Source organism: Bombina bombina, chromosome 5 (assembly GCF_027579735.1).
Source record: "Bombina bombina isolate aBomBom1 chromosome 5, aBomBom1.pri, whole genome shotgun sequence".
NCBI classification, from domain to species: Eukaryota; Metazoa; Chordata; class Amphibia; order Anura; family Bombinatoridae; genus Bombina; species Bombina bombina.
Genome location: NC_069503.1, coordinates 1,050,481,801 through 1,050,498,380, shown reverse-complemented (window position 1 = coordinate 1,050,498,380; position 16,580 = coordinate 1,050,481,801). Strand labels below are relative to the sequence as shown.

The following is a 16,580-nucleotide window of genomic DNA, read 5'->3' as shown; positions in this document are numbered from 1 at the left end:
GGGAACTGCAGTTTAGGGGATAATAAGTTTAGTTAGTGTTAGCGATGTTTGGGAATGGCGGTTTAGGGGTTAATAGGTTTATTTAGTGTTTTAGTTAGTGTCTGCGATGTTTGGAACTGCGGTTTAGGGCTCAATAGGTTTAGTTAGTGTCGGCGATGTCGGGGAACTGCGATTTAGGGGTTACTAGGTTTAGTTAGTGTCAGTGATGTCAGGGAACTGCAGTTTAGGGGTTAATAGGTTTAGTAAGTGTCGGCGATGTGGGGGAATGGTGGTTTAGGGGTTATTAGGTTTAGTTAGTGTTGGCGATGTGGGGGCACGGTGATTTAGGGGTTAATAGCTTAATTTAGTGTCGGCGATGTGGGTGGCGGCAGCAGTTTTAGATAATTTTGTTTCGGCAATCGGCGGCAAATTAGTTATGTTAAGTTCAATTGTTTTTTCGGATCCTTTCATTTTTATCGGATCCATTCTTTATTCATATGCATTATTTTATTTTAAACTTCAGAATAGAATAATGAATATGAATAAAGAATAGATTTGAAATAATGAACGGATCATAAAAACTATTTAACTTAACATAACTAATTTGCTGAAACAATTTTTTTTTTAAACTTAAGTAAACTAATTTGCCTATACGAAATTATTTATTTAACTACTGAAAACAAAACAAAACAAAGCAAAATTTTTAGCGTTGCGCATGTCTAGTAAAAGCCATTGCTGTTTTAAGAATTTACTTAAAGGGACACTGAACCCAAATTTTTTCTTTTGTGATTCAGATAGAGCAACTTTCTAATTTACTCCTATTATCAAATTTTCTTCATTCTTTTGGTATGTTTATTTGAAAAGCAAAAATGTAAGTATAGATGCCGGCCCATTTTTGGTGAACAACCTGGGTTGTCCTTGCTGATTGGACAGCACCAATAAAAAAGTGCTGTCCATGGTACTTAACCAAAAATGTGCTGGCTCCTTAGCTTAGATTACTTCTTTTTAAAATAAAGATAGCAAGAGAGCGAAGAAAATTTGATAATAGGAGTAAATAAGAAAGTTGCTTAAAATTGCATGCCCTATCTGAATCACGAAATAAAAAAATTGGGTTCTGTGTCCCTTTAAGCATACTCTATGCACCAGCATTTAAAACACAGCACTCGCTCAGAGAGCCTAAGATGCTTGTATCCTCTGGTAATGACTCAATTTGTTAATTGCTGACATGATACAAACCCTAATGGTCCTCTGAGCAGCTGCAGTATTTAAAATACAGGTGCACTGGGAATATGTAGCTAAGCTTTACATGCACGTACAGAGGAAAAGGCCAACGTTTAAATAGTGATAACTTTTGCTAGAAGCATTATTGCCAATATATGTAGTTTTGTAAATATGTTTCTATCCAAATTGTATTTAATCTATATCCGATGTTGCAAGTAAAAACATAAGGCTCTGCATTTAGAACCAAAAGGTGAGTGATTTAGATTCATTGCATTTTTTTCCGACACTGGCATATTTTAATCTTCTTTTATTGTCATATTCTGATACACACGGTTATAGCTCTATGGATTAAATATGATTTTCCTAAACTGATTACAATTATATATGGAATAACTGGAAACCGTCATGATGTTATAAAGCACAGAGGACACGTTTATACCTTTTTTCAGTTAATCTTTGATATTTTGTCTTTTTTTATAAACTCGCAAACAAAATAGATTGTCAGATTACATTCTACGTCATTCCAAACCCCAGTACTAAGCATTTCAACACAGTCCTCAAATCCTGAAGCATCATTCGGTTCACCATCTTTCCAGCTGCTGAATCCTTGTAAAGGTGTATTGTCTATATACATAAATTGCTTTTCTTTCTCCAGGTCATTTATTCCTATAAAAACCCTGAACAGACCCATGTTTGAGATGTAGTCCGCAATCAGAGAGTTGGTGGCCTGATCTTTTGGCATTGCCAACGTCCCTCCTCTGATTCTGCACTGGGTCTGAGCATCACGGTAATTATGTTCCTCTTTCACGATATAGTAGTATTTATCATCTGTTTCCCTGATGCCGGCAATCACTAGAAAAAAGAAAGAAAAAAAAAGAGTAAAATTATATGTTATTTACATTGTTGGATTCTGCAGCTTTGCATTGTCTGAGATACATATTAGTTAAAGGGACAATTAAAACTAAAACACTTAAAATCAACGCTAGATAGAATGATGCATTCATAGAAAAGATTAGTCTGAGAATAACATGTACAGGTAGATGTATGTTTTAAAGTTTAATTAGCTGTTTAAATGTTGATAAAATAAGTGTAAACGTTTAGTGTTTATAAAACAATGGGAAATGCCATGTTGTAACTTAGGTTTTCTTCTCTGCTGTGGCCAATTAGGGACAGTTTTAAATAGTTCACTAGAGTGTGCAACCAATGGCAGTGTGGAATAGAACAGTGTTCTTCACTTCTATTTGTAACAGGATCTGAATGGAATTACATGAAAGGGTGACAAAATAAATAATAAAAGTATATTGCAGAGTTTAAAAAAAAATACAATTTATCATTTTTATCGTTTTATGTCTCTTTAAGTACGTTTATTTAATTTTAATTAGAGGTATTTGTGTAATGCAGATTCATTAGCATAATGATAGTGATTACTGATAGGTTCTACTGTGCTTACAACATTTCAAGCATCTGTCGATATGCTATGTGCACCTCCAGCAATGACAGCTCATACCAGTTCAGAGAGCTGTTGGTGATATTTATCTTGTCAGTGATGGTGGTGATATAGTGAGTTAAGTATGCACTCGAGTGCAACACAAAATACTACTGTAAAACTTTTTAAGAGCTTATGAAGATCCTAATTATTAATATTATAGCACTGAACTGCATGGAGAACTCCACTACTTGTGACCATTGAAGTGCTGTAGCAATATCCAAAATGAGTTTTACTTTTTTCCCAAATAGAAATCTATTGAGAGATTTAGCGCATCCACGCTATCTGACATGCAAATGTTTGCAAGTACTAGACTATCCCACAAGTCCTTTTCTGAGCATGGGCAAAACTAACTCCCTATTTATCTAGTGTTCAATGAATAGTAATGCAGCTCATGTTACTCTAGGGTTTTATGACATCAAGCTAGATAGGACTTCCTGCATAGACCCAATCCCCTTGTAGGGTTGTGACAGGAAGTAATGGAAATTTTACAAATAAAGTTAAAAGAAAGAAATACAAGGTAAAATCATTTTAAAATGATGAATAATACATATTGCTGTGATTTCTAATAACTATAACTCCATGTTTTTATATAACAACAAACAGACTGTTTTATATTCCTTTAATATATAAACAAATACAGTACATATTATTTACTGTTCGCACAGACTGAAAGAAATGGTGGCTATTTTGACTCTGTTATGCACTGTTATTTTCTAATTTTATGTATTTTGATATTAATAATATAATATAAAGTCAGTGCTAATTTTGAAAAAAAAAAAAAAGAACTTAAAATAACATAAACTGCTACACTGTTTTAAGTTACATTTTCCACTTTTGCAGTGATTGCAAAATACAAATAAATTACCTAATTTCAACCATTTGTTATTGCAATCCAGAGTATTTATAAAATAAAACTTATTATGGAAGCTCCGATCATTTAGTTGTTTGAGCTATAGTCTTGGGTCTCTGATAAAGTTGTAAAAACAGAACAGAAAGAATAATTCTGATTATATAATTATCTTTTAGAAGAATAAATCAATAGCAGACAGATAAAGAGTGTTCTGTTTTTTTTAATAACAAGGCAAGTCTGTAAGGACTAAAACCTCATTAGCCTAGATTCAATTAAACTTGTGAAACTAATATTACATGGAAAAAAACTTTCTGCAACAGTCACTCAAAATTTGCGGAATTCACAAAGATCAGCAGCATAAACATCCATTTATAGACATACATTATTTTATTATTAAAAGAAATCAATAGTAGATAGGCAAAAAAGTGTTGTTGTTTTGTATTACAAAGTAAGTCTGTAAATACTGAAATCTTATTAACCTGGATTCCATAAAACCTTTTTTTAAAACAATGTCACAGAAAAAGTCACCACAACATCCCAACTGGACAATTCTGGAATTCATTAAGACTTGTACCCGCTGTTCATTCCAACCACTAGTTGCAAGCTAGCATTATCTTTATCAATGGTTTTCAACTGCAGTCTTTAGGGGACAACAACTGGCCAGATTTTCATGGTATCTGAACTACAGAACAGGTTAAATAATCAGCTGATCAGTAACCATCAACATCCTCAACTATCAGTTCACCTGTGCTCTGGTTCAGATACCATGAAGATCTGGTCCATTGGTGTGCCTTGATCACTGGAGCTGAAAAACACTGATGTATATCCACTGTCAAGGATATGAACATTACAAAAACAGCTAAAAAAATAAATTAAAAAAAATCTAATTGCAATGAGAAAAAAAAGAGTATTAAAAAATAAAAAAATAAACTTTGTAAGTTTTGAAATAGCGAGACATGACCTCAAGACAAGATTTTTATTATTATTTATTATCAGCTATTTGTAGAGCACCAACAGGTTCCGCAGCGCTATGGACTTAGGTGGTATATAAAAACGATTACAGGGATCAAATGGGAAGAGAGGGTCCTGCAGAGAGTTGCACTGTTGTAGTCAGCTCTTATGAAGGTGAACTACGAACAGCTGGGCTCATAGGCTTACATGCTATGGGGTTTTAGGCGATAGCAGTGTAGATAGGAAGGTTAGTGTAGGTTGTAAGCGTCCCTGAATAGTAGAGTCTTCAGGGAGCACTTGAAGCTTTTAAAACTAGGGAAGATTCTTGTGGAGCGAGGCAGAGAGTTCCATAAGATGGGAGCCAGTCTAGAGAAATCTTGTAGACAGGAATGTGAGGAGGTAACAAGAGAGGAGGAGAGTAGGAGATCATGAGCAGAGCTAAGGGGGCGGGAGGGAGAGTATGTGGAGACATAGGGATCACTACATGTGAACTCCGAATAAGATTGGGTGAACATATAAACAGCATTATGAATTGTGAAGCTGACAGGAAAAAAGATAAAAATCTAAGCCCTGTTGCCCGACATTACTTGAGTAAACACGGAACTAAACCAGATTTGAAAGTATCATTCTTCCAGGTTATTAAACCAGGCATAAGAGGTGGAAATGTAGAAACAATGCTATTACAAGCAGAATGTAGGTAGATCTTCTGGTTAAACACTATCACACCACAAGGTTTGAATGAACAGGATGGATATGGATCCTTCTAATGATACAATATATTGAAAAATAAGTTATTTTGAAAAATAAGTTCTTTTCAAATACATAACCACCTATCTTCATATAGATTAAGAGTTTATAATGTACATATTCTCCTTTACCAACTACTTCTTTAAAGGTAACATTTAAAGGGACACTCAATCAAAAATAAACTTTCATTATTCAGATAGAGCATGCTATTTTAAACAACTTTCCAATTTACTTCCATTAACAAAATGTGCACAATGTTTTAATATTTAAACTTTTTGAGTCACCCCTACTGAGCATGTGCATGAATAAGTGTGTATGCATTTGTGAATGGCTGATGACTGTCACATGGTACGTGTATGCATTTGTGATTGGCTGATGGCTGTCACATGGTACAGGGGGAGTGGAAAAAGACATACCTTTTAAAATTGTCAGAAAAAAAATCTACTACTCATTTGAAGTTCAGACTAAGTGCTATTGCATTGTCTTGTTTTCTTGCATTTGTTGATTATGCAAATCTACTGTGTTGACTGGTCCATTAATAGCAATATGAAATCGACAGACACAGTGTGTAACACAATCATATAACTTTTTGGGTAATAATATCTTAACGGTTGCATATCTTATGTAACTATTATCTGTTAAAGCATATGTAATATAATAATACACCTTTCAATACCCCTTCTTATAGATCAACAACACCGCCCCCTGCAGACTCGCGGCCAATAGGCCGCCAGCAGGGGGTGTCAATCAACCCGATCGTACTTGATCGGGTTGATTTCCGGAGATGTCTGTCCGCCTGCTCAGAGCAGGCGGGCAGGTTATGGAGCAGTGGTCTTTGTGACCGCTGCTTCATAACTGCATCAACGGGGCATCAAGCTCCATTCGGAGCTTGATAAATATGCCCCTTTATCTTGTTATTCCTTTTAACTCCTAGTCATTCTTTAACTTGAACTGTTGATATGCCTGGCATGCAGACTTACAGATGGTTAAAAGATAAGTAAAACAATTTTGAAAAAATGATTTATTGGGAGATAAAAGGTGGAAAAACAAAAAACCCAGAAAATGATCTAGAAAATGTGGCATATTAGTTAAAAACAAGTTAAACTGTGTCTACAAATTATTAAAATCAATGTTGCATCAGGCCTGTGGTGAAAGTGCCCAAGTAATAGTAAAAACTTGTATGAAACAGTGGGGATTAGCACCAAATTTTGGCCAAAGCATGTAAGCTCACCAGCCAAGCCTCTCTTTTTCATAATGTACTTTATAGGTGCCAAACACAACCAAGGTATATGTGCACATTATAACTAATTTTAAATGTATCTTTAAAAAATAAATAGCTACCTACTAAGTTTACACATATGTAGCTTGTGAGTGGGAAGTTGTAACGCTCTCTGTACCTTTAAGGGTTATTCATTCCAGCCTCTTTTTCAAACCCTTTTCCCTTTATAAGGCACACCCTTGCAACTAATCTTTGCTTGGTATTGAAGGAATAACCTGCGGTTACAAGCCCTCCTGGTAATTTGGATACGAAACCTCTTGTTTCTAACAAGTCCTCCGCTCACACTTTACTTCTCCTGAATGGGAAGGGAGCTTACCACTAATCCTCACCTCAAACAGGATTTAACTAAATTGCAACCTGCACGCCACGAAGACAGCATTCCGATCCAGCTCTCAGCTGTTAGGCGGGTGACGTCACCGACAGCTGATCTTCCTCACTTCCGTGTTCTCCTCTACACTCGCTCACGGACATTGATCGGGCAGCTGCACAATTTAAGGTACTATCACAGTTTGCAATTCGCTTAACCTAACTGCTGTACTATTACGATTCCATGTCTGATATTCACTTTACTAGCCCAGAAGGGGTACGCATATCCAACTTATAGTCTGTTACTCATTTCATTTTGCGCACATAAGATTAACCTGTAGCTAGCTCTGAGAGTCTTTTTACATTCCATGTTTTTCTTGCAACTGTTATCATGTACTCCCCATTATCGTTATTTGTATGATAATGTGTTTACATACAACTACATAAAATTCCTATTTATCAGAGTGTATGGGATTTTAGTTATGTCCTATTTATTTTGATATAGGAAACACACCAATATAAATACTATTAGAGAAGTGGTTATCAGACACCAAAAGGAATAATTGTAACATATTATCTAAATTATTACAGAATACCAAGCCTGAAAAAATAAAACAAAAATAAGGGATCAAGATGGATCCTGTTGAGCTATCTAATTATGTGGCTACACTCGGACAAAAGGTGGATCAGCTGAATCTGGGTCTATGAGAATTGCAGGTGGAGAACCAAATCTTAAGGACTATAATTAAGGAAGGCATTAGTTCCACACCACCTCACACTGATTCACACCCAGAACCCCCTGTGTGTCCCCCCGACAAATTTAATGGTGACAGGAAACAATTTAGGCAGTTTATAAACCCATGCACATTGTTTATCACCCTAAAACCCAAGACCTTTCCCACCAATAAAATTAAGGTCCTGACTATAATTTCATATTTACGTGGAGAACCCAGAGTATGGGCGGATTCGCTATATGAACAAAATAATCCAATTTTAACTTCCTTAGACAAATTCCTTACAGCCCTATCCTCCCTGTATGAAGACCCCCATAGACAACAGACTGCAGAAAATAGACTTAGAAATTTAAAACAAAACAAAAAGGCAGTAAAGGATTATATATCTGAGTTCAAGATTTGGCAAATGGATTCAGGTTGGAATCAAGTTTCCTTAAAAAGCAAATTTCGGCTGGGCTTGTCAGAAGCCATTAAAGATGAATTTGCCAGACTTGACCTGCCAGATGACTTAGAGGCTTTAATGCAGTTGAGTATAAAAATAGACCATAGACTCAGAGAAAGAAAACAGGAAAAGTTTTCCCATGACAGCAACATCAGATATGCAGAATCAAAATCTACCCCGCTAACTACAAAAGGGACAGATAAACCCATGGACATAGCGGCCATCAGAGGACCTCTAACCTCTGAAGAGAAAGTGAGACGTAAAGCAAACCATCTCTGTATGTACTGCGCCTCAAAAGATCATGAAGTCTCCACTTGTCCTATACTAAAAAGAACAAAAAGGGGTAAGAAAAATTTCAAAGAGGCTACTATTACATTAACTAACACACAAGTAACAAACTTTTTAATTCCTATTTCTCTACAGTGGGATCACCATCGCCACCGCTCTGAAGCAGTAATTGATTCCGGGGCATTTTCTTGTTATATTGATTTAGCACTTGTTAAGTTAAATGAAGTACCACTAATTAAAAAACAAAAACCTGTTATGGTGCGTCTTATTGACGGACAACAACTAGAGTCCGGACCTATCACACACCAAACAGTACCACTGTTGGTGACTACACAAGATGAACATCATGAATATATAACATTTGATGTGCTCTCCTCACCCATTTTCTCAATTGTTCTAGGTCTACAATGGTTAAGATTGCACCAACCCACTATACACTGGGCAGATAATAGAATACAATTTACCTCATCTTACTGTAAAACCACCTGTTTTCCACACATACCCCTAATGGCACTAACAGAAACTAAGATACCCACACAGTACTTAGACTTTGAACAAGTTTTTGTAAAAAAGAGGCAGAAACTCTTCCCCCACACAGGCCATTTGACTGTCCTATAGACCTATTACCTGGGTCTGACATACCCTACGGCCACATTTTTCCATTGTCTGAAGCAGAATTAGCTGATCTAAAAACATACATCAATGAAAACCTACACAAAGGGTTCATACGACCATCAACCTCACCAGCAGGTGCAGGAATATTTTTTGTTAGGAACAAAGACCATACCTTACGTCCCATTGTGGACTATAGGGAATTAAACAAGAGGACCATAAAAAAACGATATCCTCTTCCCCTAATCCCAGAGCTTATTGAAAGGTTAAGAGGCGCAACTATCTTTACTAAACTAGATTTAAGGGGAGCATACAATCTGATACGCATAAGACCTGGTGATGAATGGCTCACAGCCTTCAGAACTCGCTATGGATTGTATGAATACACCGTGATGCCATTTGGGCTTTGTAACGCCCCAGCCACCTTTCAAAGGTTTATAAACGATATTTTCAGGGATTTACTGGATACATCCATGGTCATCTATCTAGATGACATATTGGTTTACTCCTCCAACATCCAAGAGCACATAAAACACGTAAGAGCAGTGCTATCTAGACTACAGGCACACCGTTTATATGTGAAATTGGAAAAAAGTATTTTCCACACCCAGGATATAACATTCTTAGGATATCACATTACACCTCATGGGATATCCATGGAATCTGACAAAGTTTCCACTATACTGAATTGGCCTATTCCTAAAACTAAAAAAGATGTACAGAAATTCCTTGGTTTTTCGAATTTCTACCGTAAATTTATAAGGAATTTCGGTAAAATCACTAAACCCCTCACTGAATTGACAAAAGGCAAAACACCATTCTTTTGGACAAAGAATACTAATGAAGTCTTTAATTATCTAAAAAATTGTTTCACAACAGCACCTATACTTTCCTACCCAAAACCAGAACTCCAATACATTCTAGAGGTGGACGCCTCTCAGTATGCCATCGGTACAATTCTATCCCAACGTCCCTCTCCACAAGAACCCTTACACCCCATAGCCTATTACTCCCGGGTGATAACTACCTCTGAACTTAATTATCATATCGGAAAAAAGGAGTTGCTTGCAATGAAATCTGCTTTAGAACATTGGAGACACCTCCTAGAAAGTACAGAAATACCTATACAAATTTATACAGATCATAGGAATCTCCAATATCTCAAGACTCACCGTACTTTAACTGCAAGACAAGTAAGGTGGAGTTTATTTTTCTCGAGATTCCTATTTAATATCACTTACAGACCAGCCTCAAAGAATATTAAAGCTGATATCCTCTCAAGACTCCCAGAAAAACCTAACGTGCCCACACAATATGGAACCATAATTCCAGAAGGCAGCTTCCAAGACAATTTAGGATTGATTTTTAATGAAGAATCAATCAAATCTACACCATTTTTTGCAAACTATGGTTATCACCCAGTGTTTCATGTAAACCCTCAACAAGAAAGTCACTGTCCTGCAGTTAACGACACTACCAATGTTATCGCTGAAACATTCTCCATATTGGCCGAAAACATCAAAAATGCTCAAGACAGACAAAAAGTTTATTACAATCTTAGGAGGAGACCTGCACCAAATTATATGGTTGGAGAATAATGGAAGTACTCCAAAGAATACACCTGAAGCTGTGTGGTGGCTCAGAGTGTATATGGAACAATTTTCAGTCCATTGAATTCATAATATAAAAACAAAGGAGAAGTCAGCGAACAAATGCTAGGTGATTTATATTATAAAAGTATTTATTTAAAGCTAAATACAACGCGTTTCTCGGCCGTAATGCTCACTGGCCGTTTCCTCAGGTAAGTTATACTTACCTGAGGAAACAGCCAGTGAGCACTACGGCCAAGAAACGCGTTGTATTTAGCTTTAAATAAATACTTTTATAATATAAATCACCTAGCATTTGTTCGCTGACTTCTCCTTTGTTTTTATATTATGAATTCAATGGACTGAAAATTGTTCCATATACACTCTGAGCCACCACACAGCTTCAGGTGTATTCTTTGGAGTACTTCCATTATTCTCCTAGGATCATTGGTTAACACAGAACCACTGTGCCACAGACGTTTATCGTGCAGAAAATTTGGGTGGCAAAGACAAGCAAGATCTACAAAAATCCGCAAACGATCATACTACTTGCCAGAGGGATACAAATCCTAGTAGTTCAGCGTACTGACTGCTGTCTAAAGGTTAGCCTGCTCAAATGCACTACTTGCTAGTGCCAACTTTTTTGTGAGTATCCACCTGATTGCCCCCCTTGTTTTCTGTGTGTTGCTTTTGGTACAGACGATATTGCACTATTAGGCGCTCTCTCCCTCTTCTATTACAACAGATCCACAACACTAATCTGACAGATTCAGCGTACTGACTGCTGTACAAAGGTCAGCCTGCCTGTATGCACTACTTGTGAGTGCCGACTCTTTTGTGAGTATCCATTTGGCGGATGTGTATAGTAATCATATCTATCTGGTCTTAAACAATATCACACCATTAGGCGCTCTCTCTTTCACTTCTAATATTACAGATTATCCGACTTACCACCGGCTTGGAGTGAAGCTGCCTGCCACATTTGCTGATTGTAACAGCGACTCTACTCAACGTTTATTCATTTATTTGTTTTGTCTGGACTTTTTTGTATAGCTTGATATTAATATTAATACAAATATAGATTTGTACTTTCCAAGTGGCGTATGAAAATATCACTCTTTGAGTTCACATTTTGTCACGACACTCAAAACTCTTCTTAAACTAAGGATACGACCTCTTTCTAACACATATCTTTTTTCTTATACAACACTCATACCATACCATGAACACTATTTGAACACTTAGTTATTCCAGCACTCACAATCACTACACAGAGTGATAACCCCCAACCCCCCCCCCTCTCCCATTTTTTGTGCACCTAATATTATATTTGCGCACCCTATTGTATGTTTTTAGCATATTTTTTCTCTCTATATGGTTGGAGACCTGGTCTGGCTGTCCACGAGAAACTTGCGTCTCAGCACTCCATCTAGGAAACTTAGCAAATTTTTCATTGGACTGTTTCCAATAAGGCAGTTATCAACTCCAACGCAGTTACTCTGGATCTTCCTGATAAATTCAGAATTCATCCCACCTTCCATGTAAGCCTACTTAAGCCATACAAAGAATTGAGGGCGACATCTTCTAACCTTCAGGTTCCTATCTCTCCCGAGACCGAATTTGAAGTGGAAAGAATTTTGGATTCCAGGAAAATTTCTGGCCGCTTGCAGTACCTAGTGCACTGGAAGGGGTACCCGTCTGAGGATGACTCCTGGGAGCCTTCTGTTAATTTGTCGGCCCCACGCCTGGTTTCTCTCTTCCACCGACGGAACCAAGACCGTCCTCATCCCTGAACCCCGGAGTGGTTCATTTTGGGGGGGACCTCTGTAACACTCTCTGTACCTTTAAGGGTTATTCATTCCAGCCTCTTTTTCAAACCCTTTTCCCTTTATAAGGCACACCCTTGCAACTAATCTTTGCTTGGTATTAAAGGTATAACCTGCGGTTACAAGCCCTCCTGGTAATTTGGATACGAAACCTCTTGTTTCTAACAAGTCCTCCGCTCACACTTTACTTCTCCTGAATGGGAAGGGAGCTTACCACTAATCCTCACCTCAAACAGGATTTAACTAAATTGCAACCTGCACGCCATGAAGACAGCGTTCCGATCCAGCTCTCAGCTAGCTGTTAGGCGGGTGACGTCACCGACAGCTGATCTTCCTCACTTCCGTGTTCTCCTCTACACTCGCTCACGGACATTGATCGGGCTGCTGCACAATTTAAGGTACTATCACAGTTTGCAATCCGCTTTACCTAACTGCTATACTATTACGATTCCATGTCTGATATTCACTTTACTAGCCCAGAAGGGGTACGCATATCCAACTTATAGTCTGTTACTCATTTCATTTTGCGCACATAAGATTAACCTGTAGCTAGCTCTGAGAGTCTTTTTACATTCCATGTTTTTCTTGCAACTGTTATCATGTACTCCCCATTATCGTTATTTGTATGATAATGTATTTACATACAACTACATTAAATTCCTATTTATCAGAGTGTATGGGATTTTAGTTATGTCCTATTTATTTTGATATAGGAAACACACCAATATAAATACTATTAGAGAAGTGGCTATCAGACACCAAAAGGAATAGTTGTAACATATTATCTAAATTATTACAGAAGTTAAGTGTTATCCTGGAAGCCACCCAAAAAGTTTGTGGGGGTGGGGAATTTAGGCTTTATTTATCTATCTCTATTTCCTTAGAAATATGTAGACAGTATTATCTGTTAGTGAAGTTTTAGCCCACCCTGATTCTTTTTTGGAGACGTTCTATATGTTGCAAATGTAAGTTATGTGTGCACAGTATAACTGATTTTTAAAAGATACCAAACCCTCCCTTTTTCATGAGCCTGAAGAGGTAATGCTTTTCCAGCAATAAAATTAATTTATCAGCCATACAGATCTAGTTCATTTATATTAAGCATATTGTTATTGTTTATGTTATACAGCTGATTAAACTGTCTAATTAAGGGCCAGAATACAAGTGGAGCGCTATTTATTGCTCCTGCTTGAGTGTTAACTGCACTAGAAGAAAGCTTTTTGCGCGCGTCGGGTTGCGCTCGTATTAAGAGTTGAAGGCGCTAACACGACGAGTGCAAAAAGTCGAACTTGGGATATTGCACTTGCGATAACCTATTCCTGCATAGAAGTCAAAGAAGCAAAACAAAAAGGAAAAAACTCTACTCGTGCATAAACCCGATAGCATATTCCCAATAGCACTGAATCATCATGAAAATAGGAATATTTATCATTCCAATGTTCTGCGCAATACAACAATATGTTCTATTTATTCATAAATACGTTTCTATATATATGTCATGTTTTTTTGGTAAAATAAATATCTATACCTACATATATATATATATAGGAATATCTATTTACAAATACATAGAACATATTCTGCTATGTGCAGAACATTGGAATGTGAAACATTTTCAGTACATATACAGAATAACACTTTATTAAAATGTACACGTTTTCATCTATTTAACTGCAAATGGCTCCAATGCACTTATATATATGTCTGTATACTGTATGTGTACATATGTATTTATGTCTTTATATGTGTATATACAGTATATCTGTAAATACATATATAAACATATATATATATATATATATATATATATACACACATCATTAGACATGTATATGTATGTATCTCTATGTTACAGCCCTTTGCCTGCTGTTTTTTTAGAACATCTGAGTCTTTACAACTTTGAGTCTTTACAACTTTTGTGTGCTATTTTTTTGAATAATTTGTATTAGATGGTGTTATTATGAGTGTAACTGTACTTTGTAATTTATTTTTACTAGACCAGAGCGGGAGCGAGTTACATTCAGTTTAATGGCGCGACCGGGCACACTATGACTAGACAGTGTTGCTGAGATGCACTGTGTAAAAACCAGACCCGCTCAGTAGAGCAAGGAGCGACGTTCTGGTAAAACATAAACATTTTCTGCAATACTTTAATGTATACATCTGCCGGTAAGCTAATGTTATATAATTCTGCACATAGTGCAGAATTATATAACATTAGTTTGTAAGTTTACTGCCCCTTTAAACAAACCCAAAGACCACCTTACTCTGTTTCAGAATTGCCCAATCTCAACCATGGACCGCCACTACTCTGTACCTATACCATAACCATATACTCCTTCTTTGTGTCCTCCACGCACATCCCATGACCACCCACATTTTGTCCTCAACCTCTTAGTCCCAGATATAGATTTGTGAATGTTGGGAGATTAAGGGGCCCATTTATCAAGCTCTGGATGGAGCTTGAGCGCCCGTGTTTCTGGCAAGCCTGCAGACTCGCCAGAAACACCAGTTATGAAGCAGCGGTCTAAAGACCGATGCTCCATAACCCTGTCGGCCTGCTCTGAGCAGGCGGACAGACATTGCCGCAATTCAACCCTATCGTGTATGATCAGGTTGATTGACACCCCCCTGCTGGTGGTCGATTGGCCGCGAATATGCAGGGGGAGGCGTTGCACCAGCAGCTCACAAGAGCTGCTGTTGCAATGCTGAATACGGAGAGCGTATTGCTCTCCGCATTAAGTGAGGTCCGACAGACCTTTGTGAAATAGGGGCCATACAGTCCATATATGTAGCAGCTAGGTGAAAAGGGGTAAGATACTTTTCTGAACATATGACATTTTAGAGATGCATTTTTTTTTTTTTTTACTTTTTATTACTTTTTTAATTATTTATTTTTATTGTTATGGAACAGCTTATTTTTTAACCTTCATGAAACTATAATATAGCTAAAAATGATACATTTGTTTATTTTATTCAATATTACAACTGTTAATTAATTATTTTAATGCCAGACATAAAACGATATTGGATGAAAGAATGTTAGCAGTGTTATCGGTTGCGCACGAGTGTGGTGTTTTTTCTATTTTTTTTCTCCATTGACTTCTATAGGGGAGTAGGTTATCGTGCGCAATATTCTAACTTTGGCTTTTTATATGTATCATGGTAGCGCGTGAGCGATAACTTTTTACTTTCAACTTGAGTGGAAACCGAAGTGCACTAAAAGTTTACTTCAAGCACAGTTAGCTCGCAAGTGAAAGCGCTAAATAGCACTCCACTTGTAATCTGGTCCCGTATCTTAAAAACAAAATAAAAAATAAAAGGTCAGAATATGTTTTCGTACTGCATTGCCAAACCATGGGAAAATGTATAATGAATAACAATAAGATGACATTTTCAGAATGGCATGTTTGTGAAAGGATGAATTTTATCTAATAAGTAACACATTCTTAAAGAGGAATACAAGGAAGAACGCTCTCAATGTCTATCTGCGCTTTTATTACAGGAGTCAATGGGGCATATTGCTGGATTATATAACCTTTCTTTCCAAGCTATGTGATTCACTTGACACTTATATAACTACTATATAAATCATCATATGATTATATATTTTCCCTTGCTATACTGTATATATTTATAACTGCACTCACAAACTGGAATGGGCGCACTTCCCATATCCGGGAACTAGTCTTCAAACTAAATTGGATGCAGTAATATGGGCAGAAGCACTGAGAATATCCATGCATATCCCCTGACATGGTTAATTAACCCAGAGCAGACTGGGTGCAAAATCTACTAGGGATTAACAACATATGTAAATAATCACTTAGCTGATACTCACACATGGACAATTTACATCAAATACATAAAAACATATAAAATGGAGGCTTCTATAGTATTTGGGGCCTAACTTCCTTGCTGGATTTAAACACTGCTTACAGATCAAAAAAATAATTAAAAGACATAGTGATAAACTGCACTCACGACTGACCTGGGTGTACGTCCTATGCCCTGTCAAGCGCTCTAAGCATAAGGAAACCCAAAGCAGCAGGAAAACACAGTCGGGCATATTTATCATGCTCCATAGTCCGCTGCTCCATAAACTGTCCGCCTGCTCTGAGGCCGCGGACTGAAATCGGCAGAAATCAACCAGATCAAATACGATCGGGTTGATTGACACCCCCTGCTAGCGGCCGCTAATCTGCAAGGGGCGGCATTGCACCAGCAGTTTACAAGAACTGCTGGTGCAATGATAAATGCCAAGAGC

General features: G+C 37.1%; 1 protein-coding gene across 1 annotated transcript in view; it reads right to left on the bottom strand.

Annotated features, from left to right (window-relative positions):
* Nucleotides 1–1,512: 1,512 nt before the first annotated feature.
* COLEC10 (collectin subfamily member 10) overlaps nt 1,513–16,580 on the bottom strand; it is a 95,944-nt gene continuing 80,876 nt past the window's right edge. The window contains exon 7 of the mRNA XM_053713200.1: nt 1,513–2,052. Within this exon, the coding sequence (XP_053569175.1) occupies nt 1,646–2,052 (407 nt within the window). The 3' untranslated portion in view covers nt 1,513–1,645. The remainder of the gene's footprint in view (nt 2,053–16,580) is intronic.